The sequence below is a fragment of the Solanum lycopersicum genome, chromosome 1 (genome assembly GCF_036512215.1).
Source record: "Solanum lycopersicum chromosome 1, SLM_r2.1".
Taxonomy (NCBI): Eukaryota; Viridiplantae; Streptophyta; class Magnoliopsida; order Solanales; family Solanaceae; genus Solanum; species Solanum lycopersicum.
Window position 1 is genome coordinate 76,519,062 of NC_090800.1, and position 23,992 is coordinate 76,543,053.

Below are 23,992 nucleotides of genomic sequence, written 5' to 3' on the forward strand. Positions count from 1 at the left end.
TCTTATAAAATTATTAAAATAAATAAAATTATTTTGTATCCTTTCTAGTGTTAATAAGACATTTAGAATTTCAATTCGAAAAAATTCAAAATTGTTTTTTTTGAAAATATAAACACAATCTCCAACTTTGACAAGTCTATCATATATGGTAAAAATTGTTGGAAATAGTTAAAAGCAGAAATTTGATATGTGATTGTAAATAATATAAATAATTAAAATATAACCCAATTTAAAATTACATAAATTTGAAGGGTTATTATCAAAAGTTCATTTTTAGTAGTCTTTCATAACATTTTTTTTTTCCAATTTTCTTTTGAGTTGACATAATAAAGTTGACATGTAACTAATTTATTTAACCTTGTTTGATTACTAGTATTAAAATTCTAATTTTCTACAAATAATTTATGATATATATAATTTTATTAGATGTCCTATATATTTTATCTTCTCTTCACTTTCTTAAGAAGTTTCTCTTTATCTACATCTCCTTTGAGAATATTTTCTTTGTGCAGAATTATTTTCTTATTTTTACGTGTTTAAAATTATTTCTTAATTAATTTACATAGATTTAATGAATCGGTCATTAAATTAATGAAGAGAAGAAAAAAGAATAAATGAACATTGTGAACACAATAATTAATTAAGAAGTATCACCTAATTAAATTGACAAAGAGAAGAAAAAAGAATACTAAAAAATTTTGGGCCCGTTTGCCCATAAATTTTGCAAGTAAAATTTGGAGAAAAACTTGGCAAATTTTGTTTGTTCATACACTTTTTTATTATTTGGCAAATTTTCCAAATTTCCAAATACTAGAAAAAATTAGTATTTGGGCCAAATTTCATTATTTGGAAAGTTTTAGAAATTCAATTTTTACCCTTAACTTTTTATTTTACAAAAATTATATATTTATTGACACCAACCAATTTTATTAGCTCCCTTCTACATGCATTCTTTTGATTTCATACATTCCTTTGTTACAATTAGTCTTAATGAACTAGCTACTAAATAAAACATGAATTGAATTTATTTTATTTTGGTAGATAAATATTACGTTGTTGATGTTGGTCTACGGAACACAAGAGAATTTTTAGCTTCATTCATTGGAATGCGCTATCATTTGCAGGACTACCGAGGAAGTGAAATAGAGCCTATGAATGGAAAAGAGCTATTTAACTATAGACATGCTTCTCTGCGCAATGTAATTGAAAGAACTTTTGGTGCGTGGAAAAGTAGATTCAGAATACTAAGACAAGGCATGAACAACTATGAATGTGACATGCAAGTGAAAATAGTAATTGCTTGCGCTGTATTGTATAATTTTTTACGTGAACACCAAAGTAATGATGGAATATTCAATGAATATGAAAATGATGATATGGTTGTTGATGAAAGTGACGAACTACTGGCTCAGGGTAACAACATCGCTTCATCTTCTCGATCGTTTGATTCGAAAATACAAGCTCATCGAGAAGAAATTGTTCATAAAATATGGGAAGATTATATTAAAGAATAGGTTGAACTCTTTCAGATGAGAAAGTATAGGTTCTTTAGTGATAAATGAAGTCTGACTCAAATATGATAATTATTTAATATTTTATAAAAAAATTTGAAGGTGATGTCGAGGTGAATTTTTTTCCAAAGAAGTTAAACATAGCAGTTGACTTAAACAAAGATCTTTTACATTTCATTTTTTTTTTTTTGTTTATTTTTACCAAACAACGCCTTAACAGAAGTATAGACTAAAACGTTACGATCACTAAGACGCACTTAAAAACTCCTTCCCTGAGCTGGCCAGTGCCACCGCTTACCGGAGATTCGATCAATAAACTACCACTCCGCCACCAACACTCGCCGCAACAATGACGGAATTCCTTGAATTAGAAACACAAGACGCCGTAAGGATGCCGTGGAACGTATTGCCGGGAAGCAAATCGGAGGCTGCGCAATGCGTAATTCCCGTTTCCGCCATATACACACCGTTAAAACCCTTCCCTGACACTCCTACTCTTCCTTACGCACCACTCCGTTGCCGCAATTGCCGATCGGTTCTCAATCCTTTCTCCATCGTTGATTTCTCGTCTACTAAGATCTGGATCTGCTGTTTTTGCCTTCAGCGTAATCACTTTCCTCCGAGTTATCAGTCTATATCGGAGACTAATATGCCGGCTGAGTTGTTCCCGCAATATACTACCATTGAATACGAAACTCCTTCGGAAAAAGCCTCCTTGACGAACCCTGTTTTTCTTTTCGTGATCGATACCTGTGTTATTGAAGAGGAGATTGGTTACCTGAAATCATCTTTGCTACAGGTTATGTGCTTTTTCTTCCCTAGTGTTTAGAACTGTTTAGTTTAATACAGTGTCGTTAAAAGGTCTTCCTTTTTTCTATACTTGTTACATTTATTTGTCGGGGTACCAGTCCTGTTGCAGTCATGAGATGGAATTAGTAGAGAAAGTAAGGCGGTACCAACTAGTCATGATTTACACTAGCGTTGATGCAAGTGACAAAATCAGAATTTTCACTAAGAGTTTTAAAATATGAATAAGTAAATACAGCAAAAGCCGAAGGGGTTGAAGCTTGGCTCTAGCTGATAGGCTAGCAGTAAGCTTGGCTACAGCGATGCGCTTACCAAGCGCGAACGGAAGGGCCTTGACCTCTGAGATAGCTCCGTAGTTTAATAACTTATAATAGACGAGCCCATTATCCTAATGTTCCGAACTTGCTTCTTGGTACAAGGGGGTCTTTAGAAGTTTAGAAAGACTTATGAACCACTTAGGTAGGATAAGAGCCGTCCGTAGCTGTTCAACATCTACTATGTATACATAAAAAGTAATTTTAATTTTAATTATGCATAGACAATGTAATTTTCCACCAAAGGGAGGTTTGTGTGACATGCCTCGAGCCTACCTAGCTCCAACCCCTTTTGATGCAGTTACATTAAGCAATTTTAGCTTGTTTTGAGACCCGTATGATCATTGTTGTATGTCACCATAAATGTGGAGATCTATTTTTAAAGAATCATGTATCTGAAAAGACAAATTCTTGAGTATTGGAATGAAACGGGTTCAAATGGAGTGGAATAGTAATATTGTATTACCTATGAATAAACGGAGTTGAATAGTATTGAGGATTCAACGAATTCAACTAGGATGAAGCGATGCAAAAGGAGGGGTCACCACTTCATGGGTGATGCCATGCGCTTCACATGAATGTGAGCTGTATTTCAAAGAGAGATACTTAAAGTGATTCCAATAAGTAATAGTGATCCTTTGATTATCAACTTTGAGGAGTTTTGATTAATATCAATATTATTGTGAAGTGAATATTGACATCAATTATTTTAATTGAAATTTAATTATTATTGTACTAAATTTAGTTATATTTTATCTTTTATTTTTTGTAAATAATGCGTTTTACTTCAAAGAAGCATGCAGTTGCCTTCCTGCTTCAGATCTAATGGACCTTGTCTATCCTTGCACTTTTCGCTTTTAAAACACTGTTTTTCGGGAGCCTTTTATGTCAAATTTTTGTGCAGAACATCTCTTATGTAGGCATGTTTTGTGGAAAATAGTTTTTGTTTTTTCTTTTTGATGATGTAAGTGGAATATCATTAAAGGCATCCAGGGGAAGCAGAAGTTACAGAAGAAGAGTTGTCTTTACCTTATCAGGAAGAATACAAAAGAGGAGCGCTTATCTCAAAAAACACAAAAAACTTATAGAGCTTAGGAGCCGACAAATTCCCAAAAAGAGATCTAAGTTATTTAAAGGGAAGAGGTTAGCCCAACTAAAAAGGGTAAACCCAACAACTAGCCTTTAAGAGTGCATATTTGTGTTGAACCCCATCAAAACATCTCGTGTTCCTTTCAAACAAGATATTGCATAAACTATTTGAACGAAAAATAGTTTATTTTCTGCCTAAGTTGATAAGTAGGAAGTTTGCCTTTTAAACGGTCACATATGGTGATTGTGAGGATACACATAGGTTAATTTGTAACAACTAATGAACATGTCCGTCTTATTGGCAATAGGAAAAGATGTATGGTGTATAATGCGTCTTATGCATGCCCAAAGTATATTACTGTGGTTAGTGACTTATCATTTCGTGCTTTCCTTCACTGCCGATCATATGGGCTTGATTTATTTGCAATATTCGTGCATGTCAAATTGACGGCGTATGTTAGATGATGTACCTGCAATGGGCTAGGAGTAGAATGTTAATAACATGGGTGGAAGGACAAAATAGGATGCATAATATGTTTTCGGATCACACATCAGTAATAGGACCAAGGACAATGGAATCGGATGTGAGGCAGATGTAGCATTTCGAATCGTGGAGGAGGTATCTCACCCGATTTACCTGAAACCACTTGTTTATCTGCACATTATATTGCAGTTCTCTTCATTTGGACGATGTCACCACACCTGTCTATTACCATAGCACTGTCACGTACTAGCTAACGAGTATGTTACATACTAAAGGTACATGGGAGCTTGTGTTGTTGACTCTTGGCAAGACTATAGTGAGGTGTCGTTTGGTATATGCAGTGAAAGTGTCTCTTAATGGTACACTTGACTAATCTTATCTTGTTGTTAAGAGTTGGCGAGGTTTATGGTTTGGATTATGGGGATACACTCTCCGGTAGCTAAGGTTGTGTTAGTTTATCTGTTCCTATCACTAGTTTGTATTAGCAGTAGCAGCTTGCATAGTTGAACATCAAGAATGTACTTGCATGGTACTTGAAAGAGGATGTTTACGTGGTGCAACTATTAGTTTTTTTGACCAATAAATTATACAACATATCTCGTGTAATTCCGAAAATGGGGTAATTTGCCATTTTCATAAAAAAATAAAAATCCACAACTGAGGTAAAAATATAATTATTTTATTTAAAAGCTCTTTATATGGCCTCAAACAATCTTCTTGAACATGGTTCATTCACATAAATTGAACAATTCTTAACTTTGGTCTCATAAGGAGTCGATCAAAATATTTGTTATTCTTCCTACACTTTGATGGAAAGCATATCATTCTAAATGATTTGTTGATGGTATTGTCAGTACAAAAGATAATGAAGTCTATATCGACCTATTAAAGGCCTACTTGCACTTGGCACTAAGGTTGACCCATAATGCATTTACATATCATAGAGAAAGTATGTGTTAGACATCCTAGAAAATTAGATTTCTGAGTGTAAGCTAAGGACACGACAATGGATCCTAGTGTCCAACTGGTATAAGAGTAATGTTAGGAGATGTTGATTCGTTGGAAGATTGAATTATCTTTTTTTTATACCATGGTGCAAGCCATCGTGTGGGCACCTTGACTAATTCCACAGAATACCTTCCACCTTCACCAACAATGTGAACTCTGTTTACCAAGGGTAGAAGATATGGAAGAAATCACCTCATGTTTTTGTTGGAATTTGAACCGAAGATCTCATGGTTCTCAATTCATTTCATTGACCACTAAGCTACACTTTTTAATTCAAATTGATTTTATCTTACCGTCACCCAATCACATTTTTCTTTTCCCGTGAGTATTGTAAGCCAATTTTTGAATTTTCTAACTATGACTGATTGCGATATGGTGATTCAATTATGAAGTATCTTCAGTGTGCCCTAGGGAGAGGTTATGCCCCAAGGAGAGGCTTACTATATTAGTGATAGGGTCATACTGAAATAGTTAGACATATTAATGTTGATTGTGTTGGTGCTGCCTCAGAGAGGAGGTCCATAAAAGGTTATTTTGTATTGTTTGGAGGAACTCTGATTTCTAGAAATAAACAAAAAACTAAATGTGGTTGCTTGGTCAAGTGTCAAAGCAAGGTTGTGGCCTTCGCGACATGCAAATATGTATTTGTTGAAGAAGTTATTTGAGGAGTTAGGAGTACAACAATCTCATCCTTTTAAGTTATATTGTGATAATCTGGCAGCTTTACACAATGTCATCGAATCCTATTTTTCATGACAGGACTAAAAAATTGCAGTTGGTGGTTTACGTTGTTCGAGAAGTTTTGATTATCAAGAAGCTTTACAAATCGTCATCGAGTTCACGTTTTCATGAGAGAGCTAAACACATTGAAGTTGCCTGTCACTTTATTCGTGAAAATATGCACTCCCTGGATATTGTGATAGTCTTTATTAGGTCAAATGATCAATTTACAAATATTTTCACTTAACTTTCAGATGTCCTACCATAGATTATATATGTAACCAGTTGGATATACATGTCATATATACTCCTGCTCGAGGCTGAGTATTAAATGTGGATATAAGTAGAGTTAGGACGTTAGGGTAGACAATGTTCTGATTCCACTTCTTTAATATACTTTACCTAATATATGTTTAGTGTGTTGAGATTCAACTTTTAACACAAGTTTTTCCCAATTTCTTTGCTTTACACCACCTCAAGCCACTCAAGGAAAACACTGCTCCAACGTGTTGAAGAATTTTTTATTCTTGGCATCTCCAAATCTTACATCTAAAGGTCAAGTTCCAGCGCTCTGCGGACCATACCTCCTTCAGGGGTACTTGAGTCCAAAATTAGTTAAGGGGCCTCAATGGAACTTTTCAAAATGTCCTAGGGTTACCATATTTATTTACTTAGTTTCTTATAACCTAATAAATAGTTCTTCTTTCTGTTGGGGTCTTTTCAAGACTTCCAACTATATAAATGGGTATGATCTAGGGAAGATGATCTGGTAGTGAATGGCAGTGTCGTCTTCCTTCCACAAACTGAAGCTTTCTATTTTTAGTAGCATTTGTGTCTGGTCCTGGGTTCAAGTTGGAATGTGATGTATTGGGTATAGAACATTTCTGCTAGACGTCCTTCCTCATTGTTATACAAGTGTATCTCATTGAAAATAATTATTTTTTCTGTTTCTAGTTTTTGTTGAAGTCACAAATGAAGATCCTATGCTTTTTTCTCCTTGTAGTAATTTTTCACTGACATGATTACTTCTGTTGATAGCAGGTAGTGGGCACATTGCCCGAGAATTGTTTAATTGGCCTTATCACATTTGGGACCTACGTGCATGTTCATGAGCTGGGGTTTGGGCAGATTCCAAAGGTTTATGTGTTCAAGGGGTCAAAGGAAGTTTCTAAAGATCAAGTGTTGGAGCAAATGGGCTTCTTTGCAAATAAGCTTAAACCAACCACAGGTGTCATTGCTGGGGTTAGAGATGGACTTTCTCAAGAGAGTATTTCTAGGTTTTTGTTGCCTGCATCTGAGTGCGAGTTTACACTCAACTCGGTATGGTTTCAATCATGCCTTTTTATATGTAAATACTGTTTTATACATTTTACTCATTTGTCAGAACTTGTGACATAACGTGTAAATGGGAAAAAGGGAATGCAGCTTGTAAGTCTTGTCTAGATATTGCATTTATTAGTGGAATGGATGCATTTGAATACTACTTACCCCCTCACCTCCCCCACCAAACCCAAAAGAAATGTTTCATTTTACACCTTTGAATGTGGCTGAATGCGCTCCTCTTGGTTTCTATGATTGTCTCTTTTTGACTTCATTTGTGTTTGCTGACGTACTATGTTCTAAATATGCTTCCTCCAGTGCCTTCCTAGTTCAATGACAGTTTTTATAAATGAGACATTTCATCTATTATTCTGTGCCATAAAATGGGTAATCTTATTCCACCTTTATACTTACTGAAATGTGAATAAATAATATTTACATGGTGTTTATTCAACATTCCCCTCAACTTAAGAATACTTTACTCCAATCCAAAAAGTGACTTTTTTGATTTTTTTCTCATGAAAGTGTGAAAGATCTAATAGGATATTTCGTTCTAAGTGAATGGCCTTGACAAGCCGTAGATTGTAGTGCTAGTTTTGTTACTCCATTTGTGATTTGTATCTGACTTTCATTTTTCTTCTAAAATTCTCTTTTTTTCAGATATTAGAGGAGCTTCAAAGAGATCCTTGGCCCGTGCCAGCTGATCATCGAGCTGCACGGTGCACTGGTACAGCATTGAGTGTGGCTTCTCATTTGTTGGGTATATGTGTTCCAGGTTCTGGGGCCAGAATTATGGCATTCTTAGGTGGGCCCTCAACAGAAGGGCCAGGTGCTGTAAGTCATAGCTCTTTGTTGAGAAGGGTTGCTTATTGCACACTCTTTGTTAAAAGTCCACTATTCTTTAGACTCTTTGATGTTGGAAGGTTGTTTCTAGGTTCTCATGTTAAAATCATGGCATATCATTCAAAAACTAGGATGGATAGCCTTACATTTTCCTTTATTATCTTTTCTCTGAGCGGATGGAGGTAAAACTTAGTGTTTCTTTAAGGCAAAAACACATAAATGGCTCCTAACAGTGAGAAACAAACCAGAAGATTCTTTGAATTGAAGAGCAGTCTTATAGAAAACAAAAGTTGCATTATATTTATAGAGCAACTCTTTTTATAATATTTTGTTCTCAGGAGTTGACCATATTTTTGTGTATGTAATTTGCATCTCCTTCATGCCTTCCTAATACAACATCTTCATAAAAAAATAAAAATATGGCAGTGTCCATGCCAGCTTGTGCATACCTCAACTGTTCCACCGAGTGTCCACCCAAAGCTTAGGCAGATGAGAAGAAATTACCTAGTGTTTTTTGTCTCGGTTGGGATTTGAACCCTAGTTTCCAAAGTTTGCAGTCACTTCATGGCCCAAAATTGGTATCCACTTCATGACCACTGGGCTGCACACTTGGGTGTAATGTATGAATTTAGCATTTATAATGTCAAAATAGCAACTGACATTGATACTAATAGTATCAGCTTCCAAAATACTACTCCCTTCGTTCTAATATTTTAATATAGTTTATCCATCACAAAGTTTAAGAAAGAAATGAAAGCTTTTATAACTTGTGGTCTTAAACCTACCATAGGATTTGTGTGTTCATAAACTTATTGGAAATTGTGGCCTTAAAGCTTAAACATGCCATAACATTGTGTGTTATAAAAACTTCTGATTAAAGGTAAATGAGAAGTGGAAATTATTTACTTCCAAATTTAGAATTGTGTTATTCTTTTTGAACATTCAATTTGTGTCGCATAAACAAGAACGGAGGGAGTATAATGAAAATATTAGTTCCAAGTTCCAAGTTCCAAAATAGGTATTACAAGAAACTGTAATTTCTATGATGTTGGAGGATATAATTGCAATCAATTGATTCTCAGTTTCCAATAATTAACAATAAAATTGTAAAAGATTTATTTTTATAGCATGCAATGGATCTATTTGTTTCCAAATAATCAGCCGATAAATCAAGAATAAGAGAAAGGAAAATGTTATGGAGGAAATACAATAAAGGGAAAAAGTTGATGGTAAAATGCATTTGGCTTTTCTATTTCAGGTGCACTAAACTGTATTCTAGTGCCATTGAATCAGTGCTAGATGTCCTAGGTACCATCTAGGATTTGTTTCATATCTGGTACATTCTGTATCTACTCCATTTGCAGATTGGTTTTTTGAGTGCTATCTAGTGCTGGTTTTAATACAAAGTTACCTTACTCAAAAAGAAACAGAGAAGTCCAGATTCCAGAAGCAGGAGCAACAAAAGAGGACTTGCATTGTTGCACACCAGGAGGGAATGTAGTCACCTTGAAGAAGAAAGAAGTAAATCAAAATAAGCAAAGTAATATATTTCGTAGAAGAAAAAGACAAAGTAGAGAACAGGCAAAGTATATCAAGAGCAGTCCTAATAGATAAAATAAATAGAAGTCATATATTTCCTTTTTTTCTTTTTGTTCTTCATCGTTTTACGGATCCAAAGAAGCAATGGCTTCTTGCTTAGATTCTGATTGCTTTTTCCTCATTGTTAGAATGATTCTTATCACCTGGATTGAGAGGTTTTCAACTTCTTTATGATAAAAGTTAAAGTAACGAGCCAATAAAATATCAAGCCTGTCTATAGCAGATATCAAATCTGTATCACTTGCATGTTATACGTATCGTTGGTCATTTTCGTTATCAATTGCCACTCAACATGTTTGTACTTGTGAGTGATTTTTCTTATATTGAATGAACACTGCAGATTGTGTCGAAGATTTTATCTGAGCCCATAAGGTCTCACAAGGATCTGGACAAAGATTCTGCACCATTGTATCATAAGGCTGTGAAGTTTTACGAGGGAATTTCAAAGCAACTTGTGCATCAAGGGCATGTGTTGGATGTTTTTGCTTGTGCACTTGAACAGGTAATGTCAAATAATATTCACCAGAATTTGATATAATTGCTTTCACTTATTTAATCAGTTCCAAGTTTGTAATAGATGATTGAAAGTCACTTCTAGGTTGAGTGCTTAAGTTTCTCCTTTCATACCTGGGGATTTTCTTTTATAGAGAGATTCGGTATTTATACGACCATGATCTTATATAAACACAGTGAAAAAAGAAATACGTTCAATCATTCATAGATAAAAGTATAACCAATTGATAAGAGAGGATTACAACTGTAATGACACATGTATTTTGTGAGTAAGAAGAGAGTTTGAGAGCGAATACATCTTGATAACTCCTCAAGCTTTTGGGGTTTAAATAACTAACTATATTTTTTTTTGGTTTCCCATATGGTGTTAAGTACATGCATCCGACTAATCCGGATTTGCGTTGCGGAGGTCCCATTCGGGGGAGTGCTCCGTAGTTCGTACCGAGGATTTTTCCATAACCAGGCTCGAACTTGAGACCTCTGGTTAAGGGAGGAGCAGCCCCATTCACTGCAGGACATACTTTGATGGTGAATAGCTAACTACCTTACATGCTCTAAAAAGAAAAGAAAATTACTACATAATTACAATAGGATCAAATCAAGCTATCTACTATATTTACACTTGCTATAGAATATTCCTAGGATTCTAAAACTCCCCTCTCTCTGGTGGTGCATACAAATCATATGTGCCAAGCTTGCTACATATATAACTTGTTCTTGGACCTGAAGGACTTGATGAATATGTCTGCAGATTGATCATTTTACCTCACGAACTTTATGACAATGTCTCTTGATAGTACATTCATTTTTGATGAAATGACAAATCATTTTCTGTGTTTGATTCTCTCGTGAAACACTGGATTTGATGTGATGTGATGTGATGTACAACATCATTATTACACAAAAGTTCCCTTTTTTCAGTATCTCCAAATTTTAATTTTTTCAGTATTTACTTAATCCATATTGAGTTCATATGTGGCCACTGCCATAACTTGATATTCTACTTCTTTGCTTGATCGCGCAACCACATTTTGTTCCTTACTTTTCCACATTGTGAGCCCTTGCTATTTTCTGTTTGGCTGTTTTCTCTTACTTATATGGAACCTGTTGCATGCTAGGTCGGCCTTGCTGAAATTAAAGTTGCATGTGAGAAAACTGGTGGACTTGTTGTTCTTGCAGAAAGTTTTGGCCATAGTGTTTTCAAGGATTCTCTGAAACAAGTTTTCCAGTCAGGTGGCAATGATCTTGGACTGGCATCAAAGTAAGGTTTAATTGAACATTCTTTGGTTTGTTGCTTCCCAACCCTGGCCTCTTAAAAAAAGCAAAAAAAATAAAATATTCCAGATGAAATCTAGGACTTGAGAACCTCTAATTTCTGATCTAAATTTTGGATAATGTCTCTTTGTTATGTTTTGTTCTACTTCTATACCTCTAATGACATCTCATTGTCATTCCGTCATTGCCAAGTAATTATGATGGCACTAAGCCTATTAATGTGTTTTGGTTTCTCTTCCACTTTGACAATCACACAATGCAGTATAATGACTCGATTCTTTGCCAATTCCTTTATGAATCTTGATGTTGTGATTTTTTGTGAATCTGAAAATACTTATTTCTTACTTGACCTAGTTCCGATCAATCTTCATGGCCCCCATCTGATGAATTTCTTTTGCTCATCCATCTTTGCAAATTTGTTTGTAAGCTTACTTCGTAAGAAACTTAAATATCCCATGTAGGCTACTTTTCAATCGTTAATTGCCACATAGTCATATACAATGGTTTATTTATTACAATTGCTTATTTCTTTTTTGCTTCAGCTTAATATATAATGCAAATTTACCCCAACTTTGCATTTTAAAAATTTCTTCTTTAAATGCCGTGAGAAATATTGGAAAAGAATATTATTGAATTGTTTTTATCTACATTATTACTTTGAGACCATATTTATAGCACTACAATAGACTTCTTTTCCATCAAGGACACTACTGTACAATCCTTTTCTAAGTAGAACACTATATACTACTGCTATTCTTATTCTAAGTAGAATTATATATATATATATATATATATATTTAAATTTTTTTATATTTTTTTTTAAAAGATTAGTAATGTTGTATTCTTCAGCATTGGGAATGCTGGCCACCATCAGAAACACGTTACATGTCAAATAGACACTAGCTTTACAAAGCTCCTAGAAATTCTACTAACTCCTCTATTTCCTCTATACCAATTCTGTTTACACCAAAAAAATAAAGTCTCTAGGAAGTTCCATTTCACATCATGTACTGATCTGATTTTGTCTTCAAAACACCTTCCGTTTTTCTCCACCAGACTGACCACCATATGCAAGAGGTTATTATCCTCCACCATTTTTTCTGACTTTTACTTCTCACCTCTTATCATCCAACAACTCATTAGATCGGATGTATGTTCAAGCATTGTCCACACCGTCTTTGTGGGACTGAAAAACATGTTTCACAATTGCGCAGTGACGATATATATATATATATGATACTATTCTAACACTCCCCCTCAAGCTAGTTCATATAAACTATATGAATCTAGCTTGTTACAAATGTAATTGATACGAGGACCGATGAGAAGTATGGTGAAAAATATGCAAGTTGATCACTCGACTTACAAAATTGATAGTCAATCTCGATGTGCTTAGACTTCTCATGAAATACTGGATTGCATAATGCCGATAAAACACAGAGTGATAAATTACAGTGTTGAACTTCCCAAACCAAGCTTGCATAGAGTGTTCCAAACCATAGAGTGACTTACACAACCGACATGCAGGCTACTAAACTCCGCCTGAGCAACAAAATTAGCTATTTGCTACATATAGATTTCATCACAATGTAACAGCTGCCGAAAAGTGATCAAATCTAGTATAAAGTATATGAATCATGTTGGAATCAATAGCCGAGTCGATATTAAAGAAGAAAGTCACCGAAAAAATTGGCTTGAACATGCTCATATTTCGGAGTATTAGATTTAATGTCTAAAAGTGGTCACAGTCTAACAAATAATATTATATGAGAAGGGTCGGAATGATGACACGACCAAAATGAAAAATAGAAATTATAAAGGCAAGGTTGATTGACGACATGATCCTATTAAAAAAGAAACAATATGGGTAGGGTCAGAGTGATGGCACACCCCTACTGAAAAAGAGAAATTATATGGGTAGGATTGGAATGATGACACAACCCTATGCACACAAGGTTTTAGTCACTAGAAAAACGAATGAAACTATGCAAATTAAATATGTGGAGTCACCGAAAAGACACGATCCTATGCAACTCAGATATGAGAAAGTAGTTTACGTAGATTAAATATGAAAAGTAGTTCAGAGAGGTGCACAATGTTATGCAAATCGGATATGCAAAAAAAAGTAGTCATCGGAAGGATGACACGGTGATACTCAAAGTAAATATGGAAAAGAAGCCACCGGAATGATGACACGGTGCTACACACATTAAATATGAAAAAATAGTCACCGGATTAATAGCGTAGTGCTACACAAATTAGATATTAGCAAGTAGTCACCAGAATGGAGAATATGAAAAAGTTGTCACGGGAAAGATGGCATGGTGCTACCCTTCGGGGTGACCCAGTGGTTTGGGCTTGAGACTTCTATGTTGAGGTCTCATGTTTGAAACCCCTTCCCAGCAAAAGCAAGCGGTTTGCCTTCTGGGTCGAGTTCGTCGCTCCAGGGTTGCCTAGTGTGGGTTACCTCTCATATATGGTTTGCGAGCTATTGTTTGGGAGCGGGATTTTACCGTGTGTGCACCCAAAAGGGTAGCGGTTGAGGGTTTCTCTTGTCGTAAAAAAAAAAAAGATGGCATGGTGCTAGAAATACCGACTGAAATTGGTGACCTGGCTGTCGGAGTTTTCTCCCCCTGTATATAGGTCCATGCATATATCATTGACCCTACTTTTGTTAACATAATCATTGGCCAAACGGCAGTATATATGGGTATATACACCCGCCGACTGCGGAAGCTCTTTAATTCTCTACCAAGTTCGTTAAGACTATGTGAGAAATATTGGAAAAGAATGTTATTGAATTGTTTTTATCTACATTATTACAGAGAGACCATATATATATTTATAGACACTACAATAAATTCCTTTTCTAACTAGGACACTACAATACTATCTTTTTTTAAGTAGGACACAATATACTATTCCTCCTATTACTAATATTACTCCTATTCTAAGTAGGAGTGTATATACCTATAACTTTTCTAACAAATGCAATGACTACTCGTTCCAATGATTTGTTTCTACTGTGTATTTCTTCTTTTTCCAGCCAACTTGTAAAAGAATAAAAATTGACTCGAACTCCATCATTTCAGCCAAATACAATTAGTTTAATCCGAAATTATGAAGTATCAACTGTGTATTTCTTCTTTAGATGCGATTGCTATGTATTTCAATTGTGAATTTTTTTTTCAGACCAAAATCAATTTTAAAAAAACTTTAAGTTCCATTATTTTTAGTCAAATTTAAAAAGGTTTAACCAAAATAATGGAGTTGGGACTTTGTACTTCTTTTTTATTTCTTCTTTAGATGCGATGACTATTGGTTTCAACTATTATATTTTTCTTTTTCTGACCAAATCTATAAAAGAACTACTTGGTTAGAGTTTGCTCCTTTGTTTTCAGCGAAATAAAAAGTTTTAGCAAAATAATTAAGTTCCAATCGTATATTCTTATTCTATCTTATTCAGATTTATGACCATCTGTTTCAACAACGTATTTCTATTTTTCTGGTATAATCTGTTACAAAAGAATTGACTGAAATTAATTACTTTTAGCCGCATAAAAATTTTCGCCTGAAAGTGGAGTTCTACCCAAGTTATTTTACTAATTTGACCCAAAAAAAAATCTAAAAAATTAACGAGTTATAAAAAAAGTATTTTTTTAATGATGCTAAGTGGGCAAAGAATCCGCATAGAAAACAAGTGTATCTCCCACTCTCTTAGGATGAGATCTTGTGGGGCAAAGGTTATCAATTAGCCAAGTTCAGGGGGTAATTAAGACTACATATAGTTTAAGTATGTAACTAATAATTCATACCAAGTTCAGGGGGTAATTAAGACTACATATAGTTTAAGTATGTAACTAATAATTCATACCAAGTTCAGGGGGGTATTCTGCCAAAAATATTTAATTTGTTAGTCTGATGATATGGTAGAGAGAGATAAACTAGATGCAGTTTTTGGTTGAGAAAATGATGGGCAAACTTGAGTAATTAGAGAGAACAACATTCAAAGGCTATGGTAGTGGGATAAAGATGAATATGGGCAGTGGAAAAAATGTGTTATCACAGAGGAAGTGCTTGCTGGCGAAAGCACAATTCAACCAAGAGTTGGGAATGATGATGCGAGTAACCAGAGAAGGGGAGGGGATGGGGTAACAGGGGGTAATTAAGACTACATATAGTTTAAGTATGTAACTAATAATTCATACCAAGTTCAGGGGGGTCCTTAGGTATTCTGCCAAAATATTTAATTTGTTAGTCTGATGATATGGTAGAGAGAGATAAACTAGATGCAGTTTTTGGTTGAGAAAATGATGGGCAAACTTGAACAATTAGAGAGAACAACATTCAAAGGCTATGGTAGTGGGATAAAGATGAATATGGGCAGTGGAAAAAATGTGTTATCACAGAGGAAGTGCTTGCTGGCGAAAGCACAATTCAACCAGGAGTTGGGAATGATGATGCGAGTAACCAGAGAAGGGGAGGGGATGGGGGGTATAGAGGGGGCCTAACTGATTTGGGTAGTTTAGTGCTTAGATCAGTTTCTTAGCGAAGTCATTTGGGCTTGACAATATGAGGTGATTTGATTAATTGACGGTAACAATGAGCTCTCATACACAGCCTGATGAATTCAACTTAACTATGTTACCATAAGTCTCTTTATTTTGATTGCAAATCATTTTGAGATCATTGATTGGAACTTTCTTTTGTTACTTTTGTGTCGATATTAACATGTTATACATAATTCTGCACAAAATTCCACTCCAGATGCTGATGAGTGGTCTGAAACATTTTCATTTAACATTGATATGTTATCAAGTTCTTACTCTGTCTTACAACTTAGGCAGTATTTTTGTTTGTCTGCAGCGGTATTTTTGAGGTAAATTGCTCAAAAGATATCAAAGTTCAGGGAGTTATTGGTCCTTCTGCATCACTTGAAAAGGTATGTTTTACTAATTAAACTATTAAAGTGCTTTCTCTCAAAGCTTTTAGCGATACTCATTAATGGTATCTTTCTACAGAAAGGTCCTTTGTGCTCTGAGGTTGTCGTAGGTCAGGGAAATACAACAGCTTGGAAGATGTGTGGTCTTGATAAATCTTCAACGTTTTGTTTAATATTTGAAGTTGCCAAGAAGGAGAGCCCAGAAGCAATTGCTCAATCTGCAAATCCACAGTTTTATTTCCAGTTTTTGACATAGTATGAACTTAGCTTATTATTTCTTGAGAAGTACTGACCAGTTTGTTTGGCTATGATCAACCATTTCCTGACATCAAAAATATTCTTCTCCAGTTATCAGCACAGTAGCGGACAAATGAGACTTCGGGTTACCACTCTTTCTAGAAGATGGGTTGCTGGACCTGGAAGTGTACAGGCAAGGGTTCTTTATGCACTTTATGCTGTTTGTTTCTGTTTCTGGTGCTCTTTTTTGCCTTTCCTTTAGTCTTTATGCTTTTTCCATGTAAACAAAAGTAAAAACCCGATGAGTTCAGTGGTTAAATCTTGAAATTGAGGATGCTGGGATGGTTTAGATGGATAAGAAGAGAGATGGGAAAGATAGTTGCTCATCAGATTATAATAACCCGAGCTCCTTTCTCTCCAACAGGAACATACAGTACTCAAATATCCTCTTTGGGAATGTAATAGGACATATTTAAGTTAAATAACTTATGGATTGTTGATTTGGTAATCATTTAAATGTAGGCATAGTTGATCTAGGCTTGTTAAGGCGATTAACCATTCTCTGGCCACTTCAGTTTACAATACTTATGGTACAAAGTGAGATATGTATGCAGATGGTATTTTGGGGAGTCATTAGCGCTATTTGCAGTGCATGCTAGGCTCGTGCTTTGCTTACCCACCTCAAATTTCTTGGAATCCTTTTGGATTGTGGATATCTACTATTGTGAGTCTCTGAGATCGTTGCTTTATCCTTAAATAGACCTAATATGATACTGAAATTAAAGGTAATGATGGTTTTTCGCTTCACACCCTGTTGGTCCCCAGAGGAGTTTTAGTAATCTTTGGCCCTTGAAATTAGGTCGTTAGATAAGGCTCTCTGCAGTCATCTAATTGGCCATTTGTCTCCTGTTACTCCACTAGCTTTAGCAGCAACTTGTAACCCTCTTTTGTTACAAGTTCATCAATAAGTATCAACAATGTAAATACTACGATCTAATGGTTGATATCCTTTTAATTTCTGCAGTCCGACATCATCTTTTTCCTTTTATACTTTATTAACCTGAAATGTCCACTTTCTTTCCTTTGAAGCCTTTTCTCTGCATTTATCAATACTCATCTAATGTTTTATTTTTAAGAAGTAATATGGGATCATTATATATAAGTACTTCGGGATCAATTTTTTTTCTCTAAAAGATGTATTCAGATTAGTTGAGAAGTCAACTTTTATCTTTTCATTTCTGCCCATTTTTATTTAGCTACAATAAGAAGTCAACTTTTATGGTCCATTGATATGGATCTGGTTATGGGGCGCTGTAGTGCGATTTTCTTCCTACCGTCCTACGACCTGTGGTGTTGGTTCGTTAAGAGAGAACCTGCAATCTCTTGAGTTCTTCGAACTTTATAGTGTGAAACCGAATGTTATCTTCCCGAATTTTGCATAACATTTCATTGAATTCAAATATACTTTGTAAGAGCATATTTTGTGGAGCTGTGACACCAATGAAGGCTTGTAAAGAAATTTCAGGTTGATCTGTATTAGGATTTGTCTCTTGTTCCAGAGATTCTTCCTCTTCGTCTATGGAATCAATACAAAATAATTTCTTGCATTGATGGCCCTGAGTGAAGACTTCATCACAGTTGAAGCAGAGACCCTTAAGCCTCTTTTCATCCATCTCAGATCTAGTCAATTTTCTTGCAAATTTGGTGTGCTATGGAGGGGAGAAATATGTTGTTTTGGATCTGCGGGCTTCTAATAGTTGCGAACGAAAAGGTTGTCCCTTGCGTTCATTAAGCCAGGATAACTCATTTTCGCTGCCAAATCTAGAGGGATTATGCAACTCAACCTCAATTGCTGTATAATCCCAAGACCCCTAATATAAAGTTTAATCTTTGAGATTGTGTGAGTGTACCAGCCCGGGAAACTAACTACTCAAACTTTCTTGGTGATCTGTCACGGACCCAATCTGTGGCAACTTAGCCAATTCTCCTAACTTTTGACTTCTGATTGGTGGCCCAAAATGAAGGTTACAATAACATTTGAATTCATCCCAGGACGGTTGAAGCATATCTATCTCTAGTTGAAGAAGCCAAAGTTGAGCATTCCCCTCCAAATGAAAAGAAGCAAGTTCAACTCTTCCTCTGGAGTTTGTTGGTGTTGAAAGAAGTGCTCACATCTGTTAACCTTGGAAAATCAAACTTTGTATACCTAAGAATGATGGAACTTCATCCTGCATTTGATCTTGACCCTCCTGCCACTCCCCTTTTACCCTTCAACCCCGAATCTGATTGGTCTGTTCAGTTGATTTAGAATCAACCTTCGAATGTGCTAGATCCTTTGTGAGTGCGTTTAAGCAAGCATTTATTGCCTCCTGTCTCGCTGTATTGGTTGCACGTTCTTCTTGAAACAAGTTCACCAATTGTGGCTGATGTTGAATTTGGTCTCCCATAACAAACACCCATCTCTAATATCAAGTTGTTATGGTCCCCTGATATCGATTGGTTATGGGGGGCTGTAGTGTGAAATCAAATGTTTTCTTCCTACGACCTATGGTGCTGGTTTTTTCAGAGAGAACCTGCAATCTCTTGAGTTTGAAGTACTCTAAGAGTTTGTAATTTCTGCATAACATTTCACTGAATTCGAATACACTAAAGGGTCGTTCGGTATAAAGATCAATAATGCATGGATTAGTAATGCAAAGATTATTTTTATCAAGTGTTTGGTTCATTGTTTCTTACCTAGTTTTGTGTGTGGTTTAAAACTCCACAAAAAAAAATTCTTTCCTATTATACCCTTGAGTAATTGTGAGATTTTTTATTTCATGTAATTGGATCAAGGTAAATTATTTACGGACAATATTATTTTCTCTAGCATTTTTAACTAGCTAGGAGAACAAAATTTTTATTGTCATGTTCAGTATTTTCTCACTTAAATTATTCAAGAGTAAACGATTATCATCTTAATAATTGGAGTTAATATTTCAAAAGGTCACACAACTATAATAATTTATAGAGAAAATTTATTGAACTTTGATTTGTATCAATAAATTAAAAAAAAACTCTTATATCATAAAATAAAATAAAATAAAAATAAACAATAAATATAGCAAAATAATTAAACTATTTTTGTACTCAGAGATGTTTTTTTTTATATATATATATATATATATATATATATATATATATATATATTATCTATATCTATATTTATATGCTCTTATTTTAGACTACTTGTGTAATGTTTAATGGACTTCTATTAAGAGTCAATATTTGTCTTATGAATTGTTCTTAAAATTCGTACATCAACATTAGCATATTAGTCGGATTATAATATTTTTATATTAATAATAAGTAGATTTAATAACTCATATTTTAGAAACAAAAAATTATATCTAAATAATAAATTTTGTAAGCTAATCTATTTAAATAAATTTATTAGTATGAATATAAAATATAAAATCAAGAAAATAAACAAAATGTTTAAAAAAATTTGAGGGGGTATTTTTGTCTTTACCTAGATTAGTCCCATGGTATTAGTTCTAATACCACCAAATGGAAGGTATTTGTTATACACTCTCTAATACCATGTATGGTGTATAACTAATCTATGGATTGATTATACCAAACATAGTACTAAATAATACCACACATAATACTTGGACTATTTCACCTAATACTCCCTACCAAACAACTCCTAATTACACTGGTGTTTTGTATACACTCATCTGAAAACAAGGAAAATAACTTCCTACTACAACCGAAATGAGAAAGTGGAGGAATAACCTCCTTACTGCAACAACTGCTACATAAATGCTTAAAAGCTGTAGTAATCTACTGTGAACACTTAATCAATAACTTATAAGCTAAAGTAATCTACTCTCTAATTTCCTTAAATCTCCCTTGTGTAAACCGTTGATCATTAACCTTTTCATCATTCTAGTTGAATTCAAACCGAATCAGAATCTTGTGAACACTGAAATGCAGTTCGACTAACTACCACTGTCCTTCAATCTTAATAAATGCTATCATTTTCATTGCAATGCGTCACTAAACTTAAACCTTGTTGCTAACCGAAACAATGTTAATCATATCATAAGTAGGTACGTTACTAGGACAGAGGTTTGAGTTGACGTCTTGAAAACATCTGGGTCCGAGTTTTCATTGCTTTGCTAGATATCTTAAATATTTGTACTTGTTTAGAAATGGTCAAAGGATTGAGGGGACTGAAATCGGAGTCTGATTTTAATGTATATTTTTCCTATTTAAAGTTATTTATCAGCTTATTGACAATTATGCCACTAAAATTGAAAACCTTATAGATTTATTCATGGTTGCTTTAGAGATAAAGTAAATAGGATTGTAGTTTTTTATGCTTATCTAACTCGCTGTTTCAGTAAAAAGTTTGTCTTCTGTATTTTATAGGACCTTATTGCTGGATTTGATCAAGAAGCAGCTGCTGTGGTAATGGCACGACAAGTTTCTTTCAAAATGGAAACCGAGGTATCATCCTCTTGGTCTTATTACAGATGATTTGACCTTATATCTGGTTGTATGTTTTGTTTTCTGTCCATGAAGTTTGCTTTCTTTACTATGACTTGCTATCTTGCACTATTGTTTCTTTACCTTTTGGAAACCCACTTCCTCTTTCTTCTGCAGGCTGATTTTGATCCCATCAGATGGCTGGATAAGTCATTGATACACATATGTTCTCGGTTTGGTGACTACCAAAAAGATACTCCATCTTCTTTCACTCTATCTCCTCGTTTCTCAATATTTCCCCAGTTTATGTTTCACTTGCGGCGGTCTCAGTTTGTCCAGGTATATTTTCATCTTGATTGTGAACATCAAGCATATTACTTTCTTACATTTCTGTCTCTACCATCATGCTCAATTTTTAAGCATCAACTCTGGCTCAGGTCTTTGGAAACAGTCCAGATGAGACGGCATATTTTAGAATGATTCTGAACAGGGAAAATGTTGCTAACTCAGTCGTGATGATTCAGCCCTCTTTGATATCTTATTCTTTTCATTCTGGTCCGGAACCAGTCCTCCTTGATGTGGCGGCAATTGCTGCTGAAAGAATCCTTCTTCTTGATTCTTATTTTACCATTGTCGTGTTTCATGGATCAACTATTGCTCAATGGAGAAAACTTGGATATCATGAACAGCCTGAACATCAGGTAGCCTTCTTTTCAGTCTGAACTAAACACTAAAGATTTAAAAACTTCTATCAGTTGCTGATCCGAGGATTTTATGTCAAATAATTTGATCTCAGACTAGCTTCTTTTCTTTGCTGGTTTGAACATGATATATAGGATTACCCCACAGTCACACATGCGTGAGAGAGTAAATAACAACTTTGTATTTCAATTGATTCATGGATCCATATTCAAGGGAACGATTTGTGCTCTTTTGCATCGAATGCAGACACTTCAAAGAGTCACCGTGACTGGATAGATGCAACACTGGTTGCACATGTGTTTGATCTAATCATGTTTTCACCATCAGACGCATGATATTAGTCGGGGGCTTTGGGGGGGGGGACTTGAACAATTAAAAATCCATAAACCAGCTTTTACTTCTTGTTTGATACAAAAATCAAAGTGTAGCATCAGCAATGATGTGGAAAAGGTGTCCTCAGCATCCTTGTGTTCTGTGACCTACAATTTGCCTTGTAGCCTGCTTTAAACAATTCATCTTATTTCTGGGTCCATTTTGGATCTGGTCCTGCTGTCTATGTCATGGTGCACATAACTCATGATGATTTGGATTTGAGTTTACTCATCATTTATGTGACCTTAAATTTACTCTCTATGGCAGGCATTTGCTGAACTATTAAAATCTCCTAGAGAAGATGCAGAGGCCATTGTTCATGAAAGATTTCCTGTACCTCGTTTGGTCATTTGTGATCAATATGGATCTCAGGTTACTAACTATGCTTTCTGTCTAGTACTCCTTGATGTATATATATTTTCTGTTTTTTTGATGCATGTGCCTTTATTTAGATTTTACAGCAGATGTTGATCTGTAATCTTCTGTTTTGTAGTTCATTTTTACATATTTGAATTTTTTCTTAAACAGCGAGAGGTCTGTGATATAACATTTTTGTCTGCAGTTCATGTTCTGAACAAAAGATTCGGATTGACACTTCGAGTTTGATATCTGTGCTAAAATGTCGTGTTAAAGATTTTGGCTTTCTTCTAACTAAACATGCTTTCTTCCTTTGGAACTTGGCCCAAAAGCTAATCATGTTTCACTAATACTGAAAGAATTTGTTTGTGTTGCTTATTAAGCAGCTCTAGTAGAAAAACTCTGGAAACAATCATCAAACACTTTCAGTTTGGCCAAATTTTTACCTGCTTTTGATATATCTTTTCTTCAAGCTGCCTATTGCATTCTTCTCTTTCTTTGTCGTAAGATCTGGTGGCGATAGTGAAAACTAGATCTGAAATCAAAATATTTGTGATAGTTGCTCATTCCTGGAAAGATTTCATCATCTTTTTCCAAAGTTGATATCAACTTGGAGTTATCTTCTGCTTGTATTATATAGAATAACTTTCTTTTAGGCAAAAGTAATTTTATAACAAGAGTAATCTTTTCTATACAGGCCCGTTTTATGCTAGCAAAGTTGAATCCCTCTGCCACTTACAACTCTGATGCTCCTCCAATTCCTGGTGGAGATATTATATTCACGGATGACGTTAGTTTTGAGGTTTTCTTGGATCATCTGCAGCGGTTGGCTGTTCATTAGTCTATGACACATCTTCGAGTCTAGCGGAGAATTTTGTAAACTTTTTTTCACTTGGATTGATTGTACAGCAAGACAATTTTAAAGTTTAATTTTGAAATCATTTTTACATGGCTTATTTATCTGCAATATCTTGTAATGCTTCTGTATTATGAACTCTCTGAGGTTTTGATAGAACATCAGAGAAAGAAAAAAAACTTGTAACATTGTGGTGAGAACTAACATCTCTACTGCAAGTGAATTCAGTTTATAATTATTAGGGCCTGAGTTATGTTATAAATTCAAAATTAAATATACTTACACACGACAGTAAGTCGGATAAAATACATTTGGTTTTCTCTTGCTACAATTTTGCCTACTGTTTTCTTGCTTTTCTTTTTCGTAATTGTTGTTTAAAGTTTCTCTATTACTCCCATTGTTTCTGCTGCCTTCATGATGAATCTATTATTAATTTTCTTTTCACTCTTCCAGCAAAAGATGTGGAATATTTCTATATTGGAGTATTTCCTATAAATTTGGCACTATTCTACTAATTATGAGATTTATATACATACAGCTTTGAATATATTCAACTAATCAAATTTG

At 34.7% G+C, this 23,992-nt stretch overlaps 1 protein-coding gene across 1 annotated transcript; it reads left to right on the top strand.

Annotated features, from left to right (window-relative positions):
- The first annotated feature begins 1,685 nt into the window (after positions 1 to 1,685).
- LOC101255531 (protein transport protein SEC23 C) lies at positions 1,686 to 23,756 on the top strand. The gene is made up of 13 exons (XM_004229471.4): positions 1,686 to 2,310; positions 6,975 to 7,253; positions 7,914 to 8,087; positions 10,036 to 10,197; positions 11,327 to 11,469; positions 16,350 to 16,425; positions 16,505 to 16,680; positions 16,774 to 16,855; positions 21,082 to 21,159; positions 21,316 to 21,477; positions 21,576 to 21,839; positions 22,480 to 22,584; positions 23,267 to 23,756. Exons 1-13 carry the CDS (start codon positions 1,861 to 1,863, stop codon positions 23,408 to 23,410), a joined length of 2,295 nt encoding a protein of 764 aa, XP_004229519.2. The 5' UTR covers positions 1,686 to 1,860; the 3' UTR covers positions 23,411 to 23,756.
- Positions 23,757 to 23,992: the final 236 nt, after the last annotated feature.